At 37.2% G+C, this 19,117-nt stretch overlaps 1 protein-coding gene across 1 annotated transcript in view; it reads right to left on the reverse strand.

The window, feature by feature from the left end:
- The window catches only part of LOC307261989 (thyroid peroxidase-like), a gene marked incomplete at both ends in the record, with an annotated part of 40,013 nt that extends 23,748 nt beyond the window's left edge, over positions 1 to 16,265 (reverse strand). Inside the window, 7 exons of the mRNA XM_080042720.1 lie at positions 885 to 1,055; positions 1,388 to 1,646; positions 2,393 to 2,878; positions 9,950 to 10,150; positions 10,849 to 10,978; positions 13,518 to 13,641; positions 16,169 to 16,265. Coding sequence (XP_079898846.1) covers positions 885 to 1,055; positions 1,388 to 1,646; positions 2,393 to 2,878; positions 9,950 to 10,150; positions 10,849 to 10,978; positions 13,518 to 13,641; positions 16,169 to 16,265 — 1,468 coding nt within the window. The remainder of the gene's footprint in view (positions 1 to 884; positions 1,056 to 1,387; positions 1,647 to 2,392; positions 2,879 to 9,949; positions 10,151 to 10,848; positions 10,979 to 13,517; positions 13,642 to 16,168) is intronic.
- Between the last annotated feature and the right edge of the window lie 2,852 nt (positions 16,266 to 19,117).

Consider the following 19,117-nt stretch of genomic DNA (forward strand, 5'->3'; position numbering starts at 1 on the left):
GCATCAGCCTTACAGGAATGCATTTACTTAGAACAGCTACTAGAAGGCATGGACAAATACAAATATACACAAACAAAGGTTTACGAAGACAACCAGGGTACTATTGCACTAGCCAGAAACCCAGTAAGCAGGCAAAGATGCAAGCACATAGATATTAAGTACCACTTCATCAGGGAAACTGTAAATAATGGAAAGGTAACTTTGGAATACTGTCCTACTGAGCAAATGATTACCGATGTGTTGACAAAGCCAGCCACTAAGCTAAAGCTAAAGACGTTTGCTCAGGATATGTTTGGCACTTAAAAGCGCAGAGTATATCTGTGTGTTAAGCCAAAGAGGGAAACCTTGTTATTGTTCTGTTTTTCAGGTAACCCAGTAAGCTAAGTGCGAGTGGGGGTGTTAAGTGTTATTATATGATTGCGCCCTTACTCTGAAGGGACAACGTGATGATGTCACTACGTTCTAGTGAAGTAACGCACAGGTCAAACTGTCACGTTGTACATTGTTGTTGAACTGACTGGACAGTAGTCAGTCATGTATTCAGGAGAATAAATACACCATAAAGGATAAAGAGAATCTACCTCTTTGCTTATTATCCACCACGCCAGAGACGAGGAGTCACCGCTCCATCCCAGCTTTACACAATCAATTTACTGAAACAAGCTGATAACACAGCTGGATGTTGTCTCATCAAGTGAATAGTAATGGTTTGACAGACTGGTGGTTTGTCATTGAAAACGTATGAATGAATGAGTGAATGAATAGGCTTGAGTATGTTGACAAAAGGAAAGGGTGTGTACACTGCTTTTTAAGCTTCAAAGATTAAATAAGGCATTGATTGTTCATTGTCCCACTGATCTAACAGGCTAAAGTATGGCACGTACCTGGGAGACCGTGATCTCGTCCTCTCTGCAGATTCAGTGCAGGTAAATCTATCTGCCCTGGATGTTCAAGAACGAGCAGATTATTTGTTACCTCTGCTGTCACAAGCTTGTCTGCAGTATTAGCTAATGCTTCAGTTCCAATTATGCCTCTCATGATTGGATCAATTCCACCTAGACACAAAAACAGTATTGCTTATTTTCAGTATAAGATACAGCTTTTAAGATGTTTCTCTCTGTGGGATGCAGAAATACTCTAAGCAGTCATGACAAAATAAAACGGCTCCTGTGTCGAATTAAGTTTTGAAGAATTTGGTCAAAACTACAGAAATGTATGTAAAAACTGACTTCTAGTGTCAAACTTGGCCGATACATTATTCTGCACAGTACAGCTCAAACAGTCAGGCTGAGGAACAATAAGTTCCCCAGCGGAGGAACGGTGTGTTAAGCGTGCTTGCAGGATGCATTCTTAGTTCAGATAGGCAGCTTTATAAGAGTGTACTGACCTTCTTTGACTATTCTCCATGGAGAGAAGAAAGCATCTCGCAGTCTCATATTTGGGAAAACCTCATCTTCTTGAAAGCTCCCATTCAGTCTCATGGTGGATGCAGCGATGGTAGCGTGGCCAAACCGGAATGCAGCAGTGGAAAACACGTTGGCACTTGAGGGGTCCGTCGCTGGATTATATCCCTGGTAGGGTCCAATAAAATTTTCAAAAGCCTCCGGGCCGAGAATTTTTGGAAGATAATCTCTAAATGTTATGATCTGAAAGTTAAAAAGAGGGGAGGGGGGGGTCACAATGAAGCAAAAGAAAATTCAAACATCTGACGGAGTGTGTGCATCACACGCTTGCTATGTTGCCACAAGACTTTGATTAACCCTCTTTGCACCCCTGGACCATTTATGGTCCTTTGGGATTTTCATTGTACAACTGTTGAGGCTGTGTTCATGCACATGGCTTTATATTTATGAGGCTAATGTTTTCTGACTAATTTAGGAAACACTTTACAATAAGGGTACATTAATTAACTGCTTGTTAACTAAGCATTAACTAAAAGTTAACTATATAATAACTAAACATTAAAAGATAGTTAACGCCTAAGCATTCGGCTGTAGTCTGACCAATTGAAAGTAATGTTTACAATTATTTGAGACGTGTTACTGTGGGATTCTGACTAGGAGGGATGGCTTTGTGACAGATGTTAAAAAAGAGAGGCAGAAAGTGTCTTGTACTTTTCACCGAACATTTCAAATTAAACCAGAGACAACTAGTTTATACAATTGACAAATGATAAGCAAAAACCGTGATAATCAATTTATCAATTCACTGGTTCCAGCTTCTCAAATTTGTATATTTTATTTTAAAGGGGGTTACACAATTGACTTCCTAGGAACTGTTGTGAAGTTGTCTGGGCAACCAGCAAAGACTTTAAACCTACAACTTTTGAATTCATTTTAGAAATTTGGAAGATTTAAAGGTGCAAATGTGAGGTGAGTTACTAGTCAAATACCTGGTGCAGTGCTCCAATAATCTTGCGAGTTTCTTGGTAAACAGTTTCCGGGCTCCAGTGACCGTTCATGTTTGCCAGTGCCTCCGCAACCCGATTGTGTTCCCTCAGCGACAGGGTATGCAAAGAGGTCAGGGGCAGACCCTCGTTGGACCGGCTGTCCCCAGCACTGAAGCAATCCACTTGGAACTCCTCGCTGTGACATGGTGAGGGCACATTGGCTACGAATGGAAGAAAGGCTCTGCCTTTACGATCCTTGAATTGGTCATTGACAGAAAGTTTCCCATTAAGGCCAGAAAGGTCACGTAGGAAGCTCTGCAATTGTGGAGTGCTGCCGTACACCTGCGAAGCATCCAGGAATGATGTGAGGCCGTTTATCTGTTGTCGCTGCATGGCTTGTTTATTATCAAACCCAGAGTTGACAAAGCAGGCCGGTTTCGAGCGACGAAAGGGCATGCAGCCTATTGCACCAGTTTCATAATCCTTTGTCTGTAGATAAGACAAAACTATTAATTACATAATAACTTAACATACTTCATTTAGTTTTTGTGATTCTGGATTATTAATAATAATATAATTGCTAACCTAAGCTAAAGAAGCTTCTAGCTCAATCTTCATATAAAACAAACACATAAGAAAGTGGTATATCAATCTTCTCATCGAATGCTTGACAAGAAAGCAGATAAATATACGGTAACGCTTTATACTAAGGTTCTTGTAGTAAGCCTTAGTTAATAGGTAATAAGGACCTTATTAGATGCTTATTAACATTAATTTGTGTTAATAAGACTATATATAAGTGTTGATAATAACATAATAAACATGTTGACAGTGTGATTATAAGACTTTTATAAGCACTTATAAGAAACTTCTTAACTATTTATTGATTGCTTAATAGCATTAATAAAAGTCTTATGAGTTTCTGATAGCTGTTAATAAAAGCATTACAAACCTATTTATTGAGTCTTACTAACTTGCCTATTATGTCATTGTTAAACCTTTACTAAGCATTGTTTGTTGCTTTATGAAGGTAAACACATCTTTATTAATCAATTATTAGCAGTTAACTATGCTCTATGAACAATGCTTATTAAGGTTAATAAGTCCTTTTTAACAGTTACTAAGTACTATATCTTGTCAAGGTGGATACAATGAGAATTAGAAAAACGACATATACAATGTTAGAGCGGTGAAGGTATTTGATTAGCTTTAATTTTTTTCTAGTTGAAGTACCTTCAAAAATTAGTTTTCTGAGTTTGGTTTGCAGCGCCATATCTTAGTAAAGTCACAGATTTTTATCCCTCTTTCCAAAATGTTGTCTTTTGGCATCTAGCATAATGAGCATAATATATTTGTTTTTGCTCTGAAGTGATTCTTTCACCTCTTTGTGTGCGCGCACATGTTGAGTGAGTGTTAAAATTAGATGCCCCGAGAATGTTGTATATTTTTCACAATCTATGATGAATATGACTCGTATGATCGGTTTTGTGCCTCATATCAGATCATTAAAGGCTTTTATTTCGAAGGTAGTTGTAAAACCGGAAGTTCCGTTTATGCAAGTTGCTGATGGCTTGACGCCAGCTTGACGCCCATGCTTGACGCCCATGCTTGACAAAGTGTTTCACGACACGAACATATGGCGAACATGTCGTCAGCACCCCAAACCAGGTCTCTGAAAAACAAGAGGGTGAGGTCCTGGAGGATGGCTCTTCTGGTAAGTTTAAGAATGTAATGCTATAGTAACGTTAGCTGGTTCTAGCTAGCTAGTTGTTTGCCTGGCTTACATTACTTTCTTTCAGAAGCTTTGGTGAGCTTCCTTTTTGAGCTAAGTTTAGCTTACGCTATCATATAAAACTCATAGCTGCCAAGTCTCACTCTTTGGCCGTGGGACACACGCAAATCAACCCGTTCACACTCTCACACGCCACACCTCAAATGTCTCACACGGAGAAATTAATCCCCAAAATAACATTTGTTTTGAGGGACTTTTATTTTCAAATTCTTATTTTGAAAAGCTAACAGACATGAGTGCCGTGACTTCCTCTTTCTGAACGTGCATTAACGTTATGCTTTGATGTGCACTATGCATAATAAACACGTTGACAGTGTGATTATAAGACTTTTATAAGCACTTATAAGAAACTTCTTAACTATTTATTGATTGCTTAATAGCATTAATAAAAGTCTTATGAGTTTCTGATAGCTGTTAATAAAAGCATTACAAACCTATTTATTGAGTCTTACTAACTTGCCTATTATGTCATTGTTAAACCTTTACTAAGCATTGTTTGTTGCTTTATGAAGGTAAACACATCTTTATTAATCAATTATTAGCAGTTAACTATGCTCTATGAACAATGCTTATTAAGGTTAATAAGTCCTTTATTAAACAGTTAACTATGCTCTATGAACAATGCTTATTAAGGTTAATAAGTCCTTTATTAAACAGTTAACTATATGCTCTATGAACAATGCTTATTAAGGTAATAAGTCCTTTATTAAACAGTTAACTATGCATTTTGAAGGTACTGGATCTAAAGCGAGAACATTGCTTAAGTCCTTTAATACACTTAGAATTAGAAAAACTACATGTAAATACAATGTTAGAGCGCTTAAGCACAAAAACACACTTTAAGACAGCTCTTTTGAAAAATATATATTTATTTTCCTTTAAAATCTTCAGAACTTCAATGAAAAATATTCTTGAAAATCAATAATTAAGGAAACAAATCACAACTGTGCATTTGTAAAAATCAGATTTTTTTCCAGAACTTTCAGAAACAACATTTTACTAAGTGTAAAAAAAAATAACTTTTGTAAAATAAAAATGCTGCCTGACATCGATTCAAGTGTCCAATGATTAAGACTGGACTATTAATTAAAAATATTAAATGAATAAGAACAACAAAACAATTAAACAAGTAGAGCAAAAAAAACTTCCATCAAACAATAATTAAAAAAAAAAATGTTGTAGGGAAAACAATATAAAACGACGGGGTTGTATGAGTTGCTTCTGCATATTGAATCTGTAACCTTATGGAGATGGCAATCATCACTATAAGACTTTAGGCGAGACGTTGCTGTATCAGAAGTCAGCATTATACTGTTGCAGATAGGACAAGCAGAAAAGTGCCACAATTTTCACCACATATATAATTGCTAACCTAACAAATACAAGTCCATGCAATTGTTCTCTAAATGTATGATTTTGTCAGTTTGATTCGGCCATGTATTACTACGTAAATCAGCTGCTTTAACTCAAATTTGATGATTTATTCGCTGCTCTGCACCAACACGAGATGGTGTGTTAATACATGGCTGAACTACACTCGAAAAGAAGTGCAAAAATAAATGGCTGTCTGGTTGCAAACTAAAGCAGTGAAATTATTAATGCATACATTTGAACAGATCATTTTATATACAGTATGTGGTAAAAAAAAAAAAAAAGCCCTCTACTGCTAGCCCCCTCTGCAACAGTACAATGCTGACTTCTGCTATACTTCCTCTTCCCATCGTCTGAGGAGGAGTCAGACGACAACGGACTTGACTCAGACGAATCCGAGTCGGGCTTTTCCGTTGCCTCAGGGGAAGGTTGAGTCAGGCTGGTCTTTCTTGTTACTGTATAAAGACAATACAAATAAACATTGATTACAATTAGACAGATAGCAGACAGGTTACAATAAGCATTTAAGCCATTTGGACATGGAATCTGCAAAAGGGGGTGCAGTATCAAAGTAAATTGTGTCTGTAATGGTGAAAATGGTTGAAAAAAGTAATTATTTTCTTTCATTCAGATAGTTGTCCCTTCAAGAAATCTCTCTCCGTTGTCAGGTCTTTTATTTTTTCATCCTGGCATTCTAATTTAAACCTGGCCAGCTCAGGTTTATATTTCTGTAGACCCAGTTTGGCAGTTGGGGCCATTTGGGCAGCACCTGGGGTCAGCACAGAAATAACCATTCAGGATTATTTTGAATCTGTATCATGGACTAAACCGATTTTGTAGCATTACTTGGCCCCTTCCTGACAAGCTAGCATGACAAAACTGTTAGTAATAGATACTATTCTGCTCTTGCTCTCGGTTAGCTTAGCTTAGCAGATAGCTAACAGAAAGTTGATTCCTTGAAAGAAAGCCCAGGATACAAGATAGGGTTTAGGCCTTTGATAAGTTTCCGATTACTTCAGATGTTTTGTAAAACTGTAGAAAACATACAAAAAACGGACTTTACAATATATTCATACAAATGAACACACACTATACAAAAGCTACAACTAGCTTAACACTAGCATAAAACAAATGAGCAGCCATTAACAAGGCTTTTAGGTCCCGCTAGCTTCAATGCTAACTTACAATTCATTCTCAATGTAAAATGCTGCCGCGATTAGCATCGCCAAATTTAAATTAAAATTAAACACGCAGAAATTAAACAAACATAGTTGCTATGCCACACAAGTGATTAAAGGCCTACTTCACCGATTTGAATATGAAGGTGTATTAATTCTGGGATCTTATGTAGTATAAATGTGCAATTTTTTTTTAAATCGGTTCATCCTAGCCTGAGAAAAGGCAGAAAGAGTGTTTTTTTTAACCCTATATTTCTCTTTCTCGTGACATCACAGAAAGAGAAATATAGGGTTAAAAAAAATCTTACTTTGTAAATATTACTGTGATGTCTTTTACTGTGACATCACAGTAATATTTACAAAGTACGTTTTTTTTTAACCCTATATTTCTCTTTCTGTGATGTCACGAGAAAGAGAAATATAGGGTTAAAAAAAAACACTCTTTCTGCCTTTTCTCAGGCTAGGATGAACCGATTTAATTTTTTTTTGCACATTTATACTACATAGGATCTCAGAATTCAATACACCTTCATATTCAAACCGGTGAAGTAGGCCTTTAAGAAGCTTTAAACATAAATACTCACAGACTGAGACTTTCTCAGGACAACAAAGCTGAGAATTAACTGACATGCTGCGCTCTCTTGCTGGTTGCATCAAACTAAACTAAGGTAAACCAGGAGGGTCAAAAAAAACAAATCACACATGCGATGCCGTTTTTAACCACCAGTTGTCTAAAGCAAAAACAAATTGTGGGGGCAGAACAGATACGTTTGGTTTCAGTTTTATATCAGGGCTGCCAAGTTTCACCAAAAGTTTGGAGTGAGATTTTTTGGCCGAGGGACCCAAAACCGTGTCCTCTCTCCCACCCAATAATTGTTGCTAGTGTCCTGCAAGTTTATATATCGTTCATAATAAATCAGAAATAAAGACAATTGGAAAATGTGATAAAACATCAAAAATCTTATTAAAATAAACTAATTCATGAATTGCAAAGTCGTAGGACAGGTTTTAATTAAACATTGGGTGTGGACACATTATGAGTGGGGGTCTGGGGGTCCCAGACTTAATTTCCTGCATTCTGGTGAATTTTTATGAAGCAATGTGTGCCTTTTCTGCATTCATTTTTGTGTAAAGTAAAAGAGAACATTCACGGTTTCGCTGACACAAATGTTATTGAATAGCATTCAATTCATGTGTAGTGCTTTCAAATATCTCCTGTAGCCTATTGTTAAAACATTTGGTTAAACTGTAATAAAGGTAATTATTCTATATCATGTCTACTATTGAGTATGGTATTTTACTAGCAGCATTAGGCTTTATTCAAAGAAAAAAAATTACTACTAGGCTAAAATAAAACATCTGGGTTACTTGGTCCCTCCTCTTAGGCTACCTTGATTTGTGTTATGAAAAGTGCTATAAATGTGCAATACATAGGCTACAGTTCATTACACAGAAGAATAAAAGCATTTTTATTGGCGGATGAGCCATTTGTTACTTTGCAAACCTAATTTTCAAACTAAATTACCAAAAAATAATATACAAAACGATCCAAAGATCTTCTGAATTTACTTGAGTGAAATTGAAGGGTTAATATGTTTGATGCACGCGCGCTCACCGGCCGGCGGGGACACAATTCTTATCAGCGGTAACTTGGCAGGCTATCAACACACACCTCAGAAGAGAAGGTATAGGTAGGGGGCTCGCCTCCCGCTTCGAATGCATAGTGCACATCAAAGCATAACGTTAATGCGCGTTCAGAAAGAGGAAGTCACGGCACTCATGTCTGTTAGCTTTTCAAAATAAGAATTTTAAAATAAAATCCCTCAAAACAAATGTTATTTTGGGGATTAATTTCTCCGCGTGAGACATTTGAGGTGTGGCGTGTGAGAGTGTGAACGGGTTGATTTGCGTGTGTCTCACGGCCAAAGAGTGAGACTTGGCAGCTATGAGTTTTATATGATAGCGTAAGCTAAACTTAGCTCAAAAAGGAAGCTCACCAAAGCTTCTGAAAGAAAGTAATGTAAGCCAGGCAAACAACTAGCTAGCTAGAACCAGCTAACGTTACTATAGCATTACATTCTTAAACTTACCAGAAGAGCCATCCTCCAGGACCTCACCCTCTTGTTTTTCAGAGACCTGGTTTGGGGTGCTGACGACTCCGACATGTTCTCCTTATGTTCGTGTCGTGAAACACTTTGTCAAGCATGGGCGTCAAGCATGGGCGTCAAGCTGGCGTCAAGCCATCAGCGACTTGCATAAACGGAACTTCCGGTTTTACAACTACCTTCAAAATAAAAGCCTTTAATGATCTGATATGAGGCACAAAACCGATCATATGAGTCATATTCATCATAGATTGTGAAAAATATACAACATTCTCGGGGCATCTAATTTTAACACTCACTCAACATGTGCGCGCACACAAAGAGGTGAAAGAATCACTTCAGAGCAAAAACAAATATATTATGCTCATTATGCTAGATGCCAAAAGACAACATTTTGGAAAGAGGGATACAAATCTGTGACTTTACTAAGATATGGCGCTGCAAACCAAACTCAGAAAACTAATTTTTGAAGGTACTTCAACTAGAAAAACATTAAAGCTAATCAAATACCTTCACCGCTCTAACATATGTCGTTTTTCTAATTCTCATTGTATCCACCTTGACAAGATATAGTACTTAGTAACTGTTAAAAAGGACTTATTAACCTTAATAAGCATTGTTCATAGAGCATAGTTAACTGCTAATATTTGATTAATAAAGATGTGTTTACCTTCATAAAGCAACAAACAATGCTTAGTAAAGGTTTAACAATGACATAATAGGCAAGTTAGTAAGACTCAATAAATAGGTTTGTAATGCTTTTATTAACAGATATCAGAAACTCATAAGACTTTTATTAATGCTATTAAGCAATCAATAAATAGTTAAGAAGTTTCTTATAAGTGCTTATAAAAGTCTTATAATCACACTGTCAACGTGTTTATTATGTTATTATTAACACTTATATATAGTCTTATTAACACAAATTAATGTTAATAAGCATCTAATAAGGTCCTCAATACCTATTAACTAAGGCTTACTACAAGAACCTTAGTATAAAGCGTTACCAAATCTACTTCTAAAATTGGTAACTCCTTTGACGCAGGATTTTGACAACAGGAACAATCATGATTTACTACAGGTAAGCAAATTATACAAAGACTCTTTATTTTACCTGAATGGGAAAGCATGGATGCTTATTTTCACATGTGGCCGAACAGTCCTCGCCAGTCCAATAAGCTGAAGTCCCGGTGATTTGAGGGGTAAATGATATGTCGTGGTCAATGTACTGGCCCCATTCCACCAGTAATCGCGAATAGACATGATCTTTGAATTTACAACGGGTCTTAACTATCTTCTGGCTGACCTTCTGTACCTGTTGACAAAGAAGGGGTTTGTCATTTTGGTTGATGGTGAGCATTTTCATTAAATTGACATATCATCTGGGAAAGGCCTATCATGTTGCAGTCAGAGGCTAAGATGGATGATAGCTTTCGTGTTGAGTGAACAAGTTAATTTGGTATTCATTAAGTACATCTACAAATTATAAATAGATAAATGGCTTTAACTCAACAAAAGGGGCAGTGCACTTTTTGTTATGGCCTACTCATTTCTCTCACAAAAGCTCTTTGGCGAATGATTGGAAATGATGTATGCAATACATTGAGTATCCAAAATGTTGTTTCCTTGATTTTTACTTATAAGGAATGGAATAAAGAGGATCAAAGACTATTAATATTCCAAAACAATGTACAGCTAATAAATAAAAAGACAAATATCAGCAGTTTCATCGGTTGCTTTAAAGACATAGTATTTATGTGGCTGAACATCATCTCCTCTCAAGCTATGGACATGTCACATTTTGTATTTTAAAGCACAGGCAGCAATATTCAAATGCTGCCTGTGCAATCTGTGTAATCTCATACACACCCTTCTGCTGTTCACAAATTGCTGTGGAATAGATCTGTTAAGAAAACCTTAAGAAAAAACTCGGGTTTGCAGGGTGAGCTTGCTTCATTTATAATTTTACCACCAAGACTTTTGTGTCTGTCGGACCAGCATTTTGTAGATTACCGGGGGAAGTTGGAATCCATTATAAAGCCGTCCTGGGTTCCAACCCTTGGGTTCGCTCCGTCCGTCTTCATATTCAGCTGGAAGCCATCTGGCCAAGGGAGTGTTGGCTGCTCCCCACGAAGGATTATACCTGACAAAAAAAGAATCATGAAGTGTTTACAAAAATACAGCAATGCAAAAACATTAAATGCCATCAATAGATGCAACATCATTTGTTTTCCTCCAAAAGGTCAGAAAGAGTTCAGAATAACACAATGTTAATACTATAAGCGAATTGACGGGTTTGCTTAATATTCTGATACACTATTAGTGACTGATACAATCATGATCCAGGGTGTGGACAGGTCATTCATATATTATTTTAGGCTGTTATGAGCAAATATTCCGCTGTCCTTGAGAAAAAATACAGGTATATGCTGCACAGTAAATGGACTCCACTTATAAAGCGCTTTCCCTGATTTTTCACAGACCCAAAGTTCTTAACTTTGTTTTTGTACACACTCAGCCATTCACACACACATTCATACACCGATAGCAGCAGCTATACCTCACAGGATGCAAGCTAACTATCGGGGGCAATTTGAGGTTCAGTGTCTTGCTCAGGGACACTTGACATGTGGCGGGGAGGCGGTGGATCGAACCACCGACCCTGCAATCCAGTGGACGACCTCCCTACCCACTTCGCCACTATCCGCCCTAGATGTGACTGATGTGGCTGATGTAGTGTAGATAGAGTGCTTTATCTATCCCAAAAGGGACATGTGAACTCAACCATGGATATACTGTACAGTACTATTGCACTCATATAATATTCATGCTAATTCTTTGAAAACAGAGAAATAAAGCAGAGATATTATACTTATTTAATCCATGCAACCTTTTTTCATGCAAAATCCTGGCAAACACCTATATTATCTAGAATGCAACTCGACCACCAGCAGCCTGGTTGGAGATTGGTTGTGTTATGCTGGCAGAGGTTATTATGAAGCTTTCGAGCCTCAAGCCTTGAGCAGAGATAAAGAGCAGGCTACAGGGTTCTGGCAATTTCACTACTTTCTCTATTACCACAAAGTTAAGTTCTTAAACTTGTAGTCTTCAGCCTCAACCGACAACTGAAATTATCACTTGACACAATTTAGTTTCACACAGGTCCCTCTAAAGCCACAAGGGGCTTCCTTCTTACAACTTATTTTAATGATAATAATAATTGATAGTATTTATATAGCACTTTTTTGGAGGTCACTTAAAGACATTTTACTTATTTTTCTTTTTCTTTTTACAGATACAGTAGTACTTCCTTAAAGGAATAGTTCGACATCTTTAAAATAAAATGTTTCACTTTTCTACCTCATCCTCCGACTCAAGAGAAGGCGACAGAAACCTTTCCTGTAACTGTGCGGGCATTTTTCATATAGGAATGGGCAAAGGTCGTTCATCCAGCCTAGCTTAGCCCAAATACTAGTAGTCAAGGGGAGCAGGTCAAAAGATTTACTAGTCACATAACCAAACACTCCTGGGTGCTTATTAGGACGTGTTTATTCAAGACGTATATTGTGTTATACATGTTTATTTTATGTAATTTAAAAACAAAATACATACTGGAAGGAGACAGGGAAGTAGTCTGGTTCTACCAGACCATCGTCGTACTTAATTTAATTTGTACAGAAGGTCTGGAATCGCTCAATTGACAAACGTTAACTCACTTGAAGGCGGGTGTCTGTTGAAGTTTAAAGTTATTGGATCTGCCCAGTGCCACTCTGGATCTGCCAACCAATCGCATAACGTTTGGTCGTGACGTATGTCATGAGCCGGCTTCTGAGCCACTCCCTCTGTTCGCTGATGGGACCGTCAAAAATCTGGCCAGAGAAAACCTAAGAATATACCGCAGGCCCAGACTGGCTACTGAAGGGAAATGAAAATTGAGCGGAAGTAGGCCGGCGGTGCCAGGCTAACCAGGAAGTGCCTTTGACTGTCAAGTATGTATTTGATTCTAAAATGACATGACCTGTACAAAAATATAGCGTGCAACATAACGTGGTAAATAAACCCAACAAGCACACAGGAGCATTTAGAAATGTTGTAAAGTTTATCTTTTGACCTGCTCCCCTTGACTATTAGTTTTTGAGCTAAGCTAACTAGAGATGAGCGACCTTTGCCCATTTATAGATAAAAAATGTAAGCACAGTCACAGACACACCATCACTGATCTTTGCCAGATATTGTAGGAATACTGTGATTTGCTAGATGCGTTAATTAACGCATCAACGGTTCATCATTATGTTATTATGTTATATAAAAAGCCTGATGGCATTGTGTTTCCTCTCAAACATATTTGCTTTTGTTGTTGCTTGGCTGTACATAAAGGCAATTCCTTGGGGACAGTCTTGGGTAAAATCAGTAAAAAGTATGAGAATTACAGAACTTCAGAAATGGATTTTACTGTACCTCCCCTCACTTGACAGAATTTTCTTTAATACCAGCAATTCAATGCTCGTTTATTCACATCACTTGGTTTACCAAACATATGATTTACTTTGAATCTAGTCACAAAAAGAATCACGAAGAAAGCCTGTATCTTTGGTTCGCATCAAGTCAAAGTAATCCTTAGTTAACAGTTACAATGAGGCCCGGTTCTTGATTTGTCAAACAGTAAGAAGCCAGATAGCTACCTGTTGTTGCATTGGCCAGATATGGTGCGGTACTTGTTGAGAGGTTCACAGGTGTTTGGAATGGTTGGATGGATATTCTGAGACAGATGTGCAAGCAGCTCCAGATTCTCAGAGGAATACCATTCTAGGACAGAAAACAAGAAAAAAGTTATGGAATTGAATCTTCCCACCACTTAAAGCCAAATATATTAGATTAGAACACGCAGAATAATTAAAACATTTATTTTTCCTTTTTAGATTTTCTTAATGAGGAATTATAATTTTAATTATCCATTGTTTTGGGAAACGACTACAATGATAAGAATGGTGCCAGACAAGAAATTAGAAATATTATTTGTGTTTTGGTTGTTGTGACTGTATGGTGTCCAAATAAGGTGGAGTCAGCGATTCGGGACAATGCTTGTTGCCAAATCACTTTTTGTCACAATAAGTGAATATCTACCTGTCCCTACTGTGTGTGCTGAAAATAAATACAGTGTTAAACACAGGGGTCTGTGAACAGGCATGTTGCTTTTTTTACATACCTGTTTACAAAGCCTATGATGTAAATTAACACTGGATTTCTTAAGTTCGCACACAGTACGGACAGGTAGCGGATTTTGAGGAGATATTTGCTGATTTGGACAAAAAGTTCTCCAGGTGGTAGGATGGCCTAGAGCAGGGGTGTCAAACTCATTTTGGTTCGAGGGCCACATACAGCCTCTCTGATCTCAGGTGGGCCGGACTAGTAAAATAATGGCAAAATAACTCCAAATCCCTAACTTTGTTTTTCAGTAATATGCTTTATCACTCAGCCTACATTTGTAACCTACATTATCACGGATCACAAGGGATCTCTGTACCCCCCAGGAGATGTCTTAGTAAAGGTTGCTGCCGGCCATGGGAATAGGAGGTGCGGCACGCAGCGCCGCAGCAAAAATTTTGGGGGTAATTTGCTCAAAGATGCCAATGTGCACTAATGAAATAAACAACTGTTTATTTGAATACACAAATACAACAGGCACTGACCTTACAGTTGTCCAATTTTGTTTACTATATGTACAGGGACACATTTTGTGCAAACATGCAGACTGTACAAAATACAATTAAATAAAAGTGCAACTTCTACTGTTTTGATTTATTTTTAAATACAGAGGTTATTGGTTGTTTTGGAATTAGTTTTTCCCAATTTAAAACATAAAAATAAAGCAGCATTGAAAATTAGGAAATACATCTTGTAGGCCTACACTAGCATGCTCCTGCTCGTTTTGCGCACACAGAGCCGCAGACACACCACGCTTGCTAGTACATTAATTGTTCAGCACTAAAAATAAAAATAGTTTTATTTTTATAAAAAAGTAATAAAATAAATGTACTAAAAATAAAAATGTTTTTTTTTTTTGGTTTTTACTTTGCCATAAAGCACTGTAGGAAACATTAATAGAGGTGAAGCAGGATTGCCAATTACCATTTCCCACGTTGCTAAAATGTGCTTTTTTTATTTAGGCTGCCCCCTAGCGGCAGGAGTGAGCATTTCGGTTATTTCTTTAAAAATTCATAACTCCTCACAGGAATGGGCTAGAGACTTACTTTTTTTTTGACATACTCAGAAATTTATGCTCTACAGGTCGCGGGCCTGATCAAATCATCTCGCGGGCCGGATCCGGCCCGCGGGCCGTATGTTTGACACCCCTGGCCTAGAGGAAAAGGTGGCCGACCAGTAACCATGAGGTCGCTGGTTCGATCCCCGGCACCGGACAGGAGGGTGTTAGTTGTAAAACTAGCAGAGGCTGGTATTGCGTCTACGGTGCCCACCATCTCTACCATTGTGTCCTTGAGCAAGACACTTAACCCCAAAACTGCTCCAGGGGCGCTGTACTGCGGCTGACCCTGCGCTCTGACCCCCTCCGAAGTGTGGTAACTTGAGAGGGGATATGCGAAAAGACGAATTTCAATGTGCCTCGTGTACAACTGACAAATAAAGATAACTTAACTTAACTTAACAGAATCTCTGACTCCACCATTAATGGGAGATCCTCGGGATTTAACGAAAGAAAGCAATTCTACCTTGTGCGGGGACATCCCTTTTATGTCTTGTTCGTTCCCCTAGGACTTGCAGAGATGTTTGAAAGACCTCTGCAGCTCTGGAAATCTCCTGGGTCTCGGGATCGGTTTCCCGGATGAATGTAAACAAATTTGTGGAAGACGAGGGTGTGCTTTGTCTGGGCAGATAAATTGACAGACAAAAAAAAGTAGTTTTCTCCTGTCCTCATGAAAATGTACTGTGTCAGTTCTAACAGAGAAAGACAATGGCTGTGTTCCAAAAGCCATACTAACGTCCTACTCATACTCATGTTGAATATGTTGTGGTTGTGTATGCGAGTTTGTGTAGGCGTGAAATGCCCGGATGAGTACTTAGTTCTGGGAAGATTTTGTGTATGGATCGATAGGTTGCTTTTCCTACTCAACCGCCCCACAATGCATTGCGTCTTTTCAAACGAGACCAACGTTTTTTTTAAATTATTTATTGCTTCTGTATACTTCAGTGTAAACGGTCCGACAAACTTCGCATACACAATCGATCGTTAAGTAGACAGTGAATACATCTTGACTATGTAGGAGGGAGGATGTTATAGGGCTTTTCTAACACAGCCAATTTGATAGTTCATTACCGTTGTCCAGAGTGCAAGGCTTCCTGGACAACGTGAAGGCTTTCTTCATAGGAGGAGATAAGAAGTTCTCTGACAGATGTTGCTGGAAGATATACATAACAGTTCAGCAGACATTGGACACTCTCAATCCATAACATAACATTTGTTGACATTGATGAAAAGTTATTAAATACACTTTACAAATACATGCATTAGAGCTGTTTTGAGGTGCTTGTACTTGATATATTTGATGCCATATTCAATGACAGCTACAATTACTTTTCATATTTTGACTTTTTATAAAATATTTATATGTTTTTAAAATAAAGTTAATTGTCATATAAACAAGTTATCATATTATCAAATATTGTTATTTTAAGTTACCACTATTCTTAGTTAATTCTTTACTAAGTAATGGTTAGCTAAGCATATGTAATGCTTATAGAAAGCATTGCTATAAATAACAGTTAATAAGCAGTAACAGTTAGTTAATGCTAAAGAAGTATTAAATGTATATTAACCAACTTTTAATAGCATTAAGAATGAGCTGAGAGTTAATTAATGTACCCTTATTGTAAAGTGTTACCCTTTTATTTTCCTATTTACTCAGATTTGGCTACAAAACACAAAATATAATCAACAAATACATTATGACTTATCATATTAAGATAAGATAGGACTATTGAAATGCACAAGCTACCCAGCTGCATATCAAGTAATTGTCATGATGTGAATTGCAATGAATGCATCAATTATCATAATCTGATAATATAATGTAATATATTTTTCTGAAATGGATCCTACTGCCTGATGAGTAGGCTACATTTTCTGTTGGGACTTTGAGTAGATATAAATGTTTATGTACTTCTTGTTAAGTAAAACATAGAATTCAGGACTTTACTTGTATCAGGGTTAGAGTAAGGCATAAGTGTATTTTTCTATTAATACTTGTCTGCTTTTAAACTAGCAGGATTTTTATCTGACTTTTACTTGTAATGGAGTATTTCGATGTACACTGCATTTACTTAAGTACATAATCTGAATATTTCTTCCACCACTAATTTTAGGCTATGCTAGACCACATTGAATGTAACCTTGTAGGGACAATTAGTATTATTGTTTTACCTTACCAGTGACACTATTCAAATTCTCAAAATTCGCACAAGAAACACTTCTGATTCAAAGTAAATTATTTGAATTTCAATGGATTTCAGGCAAAATTATTTACTTTACACAAAACCACTGTGGGATATCCCCAGCCTCTGATGCAGCATGTTGACAATGTGTCAGATTTGGTAGTTTATATACTGACTTGTTTTTAACTACCAACAGACATATGAATTTAAAAAAGAGAGGTCATTAGTTGTGAATAACATGTCTTCATAGGTAATGCTGCTTTGTTTTTTGGAGAGAGAAAATTGTTTTCAATTACAACAATGTTGACTCTCCTTCTGATATATTATCCACTTTCTCCAATTCCTGCTGCGGGTGAGTCATAACCAAATACGCTTTAAAAATTATTAGTGTAACTAAATTATTTCTCTTGCAACATCATGACATGATGGCACAAACAATCCAAATGTAAGGATTCCAATCCTTACATTTGGATTGTTTATGCTATTAAAAAGTATTTACTTACAGTTGAAATGACTGGCGTCTTCGGTTGAAAAACCTGGAAAGTTAATGCAGAGCAAAATAACAAAGTAAACTTCACCAGAATAACACTTCATTTTCTCGGTCAGTTTTTGAAATCAAAAAATCCACAACAACTATAAAGATTGAAGAATACAGCGCTGAGTTCACTGCTGAACCTGTCCTTATATTCAGATAGAGCGAAGGTTAAGTGAACCAGCCCCCAGTAGAGTAACTTAGAGGTTTCTCTTGTCCTTGGTTGACTGGTTTGAAAATAACCTTATCTCCCTGACAGTATTTCAGACACTTGGCTGTTTGATAGGTCCAGAAACTCTACGTAACATTCCGAGGTATTTGTATCTTGTATCATGCATACATCGACAGATCTGGCCAATGCTTATACACAACTTGTAAGCTGACAATGTTGGCCCATAGTAACTGACAATAGATGTGTCCAAATATAAATGCTTTACCTATACTGTAATTTCTATGATCAAATAATTTAATTTAATGAGGAACAACAAATGAGGCTCATCTTGTAATTATTTTAGTCATCAACCTTTAAATTGAACAGATGTACAAGTTTTTCACATCGATACAATTTTTTGCTTTTTGTCAAAATCAGTGAATATCTCCTCACGATCTGGAGAATGCTTGTCGATCCGCTACCTGTCCGTACTGTGTGTGTGCTGACAAAAAAATCCAGTTTTTAAAATACAGCTTAGGCTCTGCAAAAGGGTTTCTCACTACAGTGGGCCCCTTTTGTTATAATATAATAAATATAATAATAGGTTCTAAATGGTAAGTGAAAATATAATATTTCACACAGCATACTCCTTATGCACAAAGAATTGTAATTTCTTAAGTTCACATATTAAATGCGATAAATTAAGATGCCTTTATAGTGTTAAATATATATGTTTTTAGGCAGAGCATTTACAGAAGAGGGATTAAAGAAAAAAAGGGCTTTGGAAATATAAAAAAGTATGTATAGCGAGAAAAATACATTTTAACATTCAGATTAACCTCAATTTGAGTTTAAGAGGATAAGACTGTTTAAAAAATATGATTGTAATGATGAAGCAACTATGTGAGAGTGAGCAATTCATGGACTCTGTAGCAGCTATTGCATCAGGTGCTGAGCTACCAAAGACAGACTTTTATACACGGGATCACATTAAATAAAGAGAATCCTGTCACTGTCTTGGCTGACACGCTCCCTTGGATATGTCCAAACACCACTGGATGAGCAGAGCTCCAGAACCAGCCTTCACTTATGACGCTTCCTACTAGCACAGCTCCGGTGCCAAAACAAAAGCATCAACCCCGGCCAGGATT

The sequence above is a fragment of the Ammodytes marinus genome (genome assembly GCF_949987685.1).
Source record: "Ammodytes marinus genome assembly, chromosome: 15".
Taxonomy (NCBI): domain Eukaryota; kingdom Metazoa; phylum Chordata; class Actinopteri; order Uranoscopiformes; family Ammodytidae; genus Ammodytes; species Ammodytes marinus.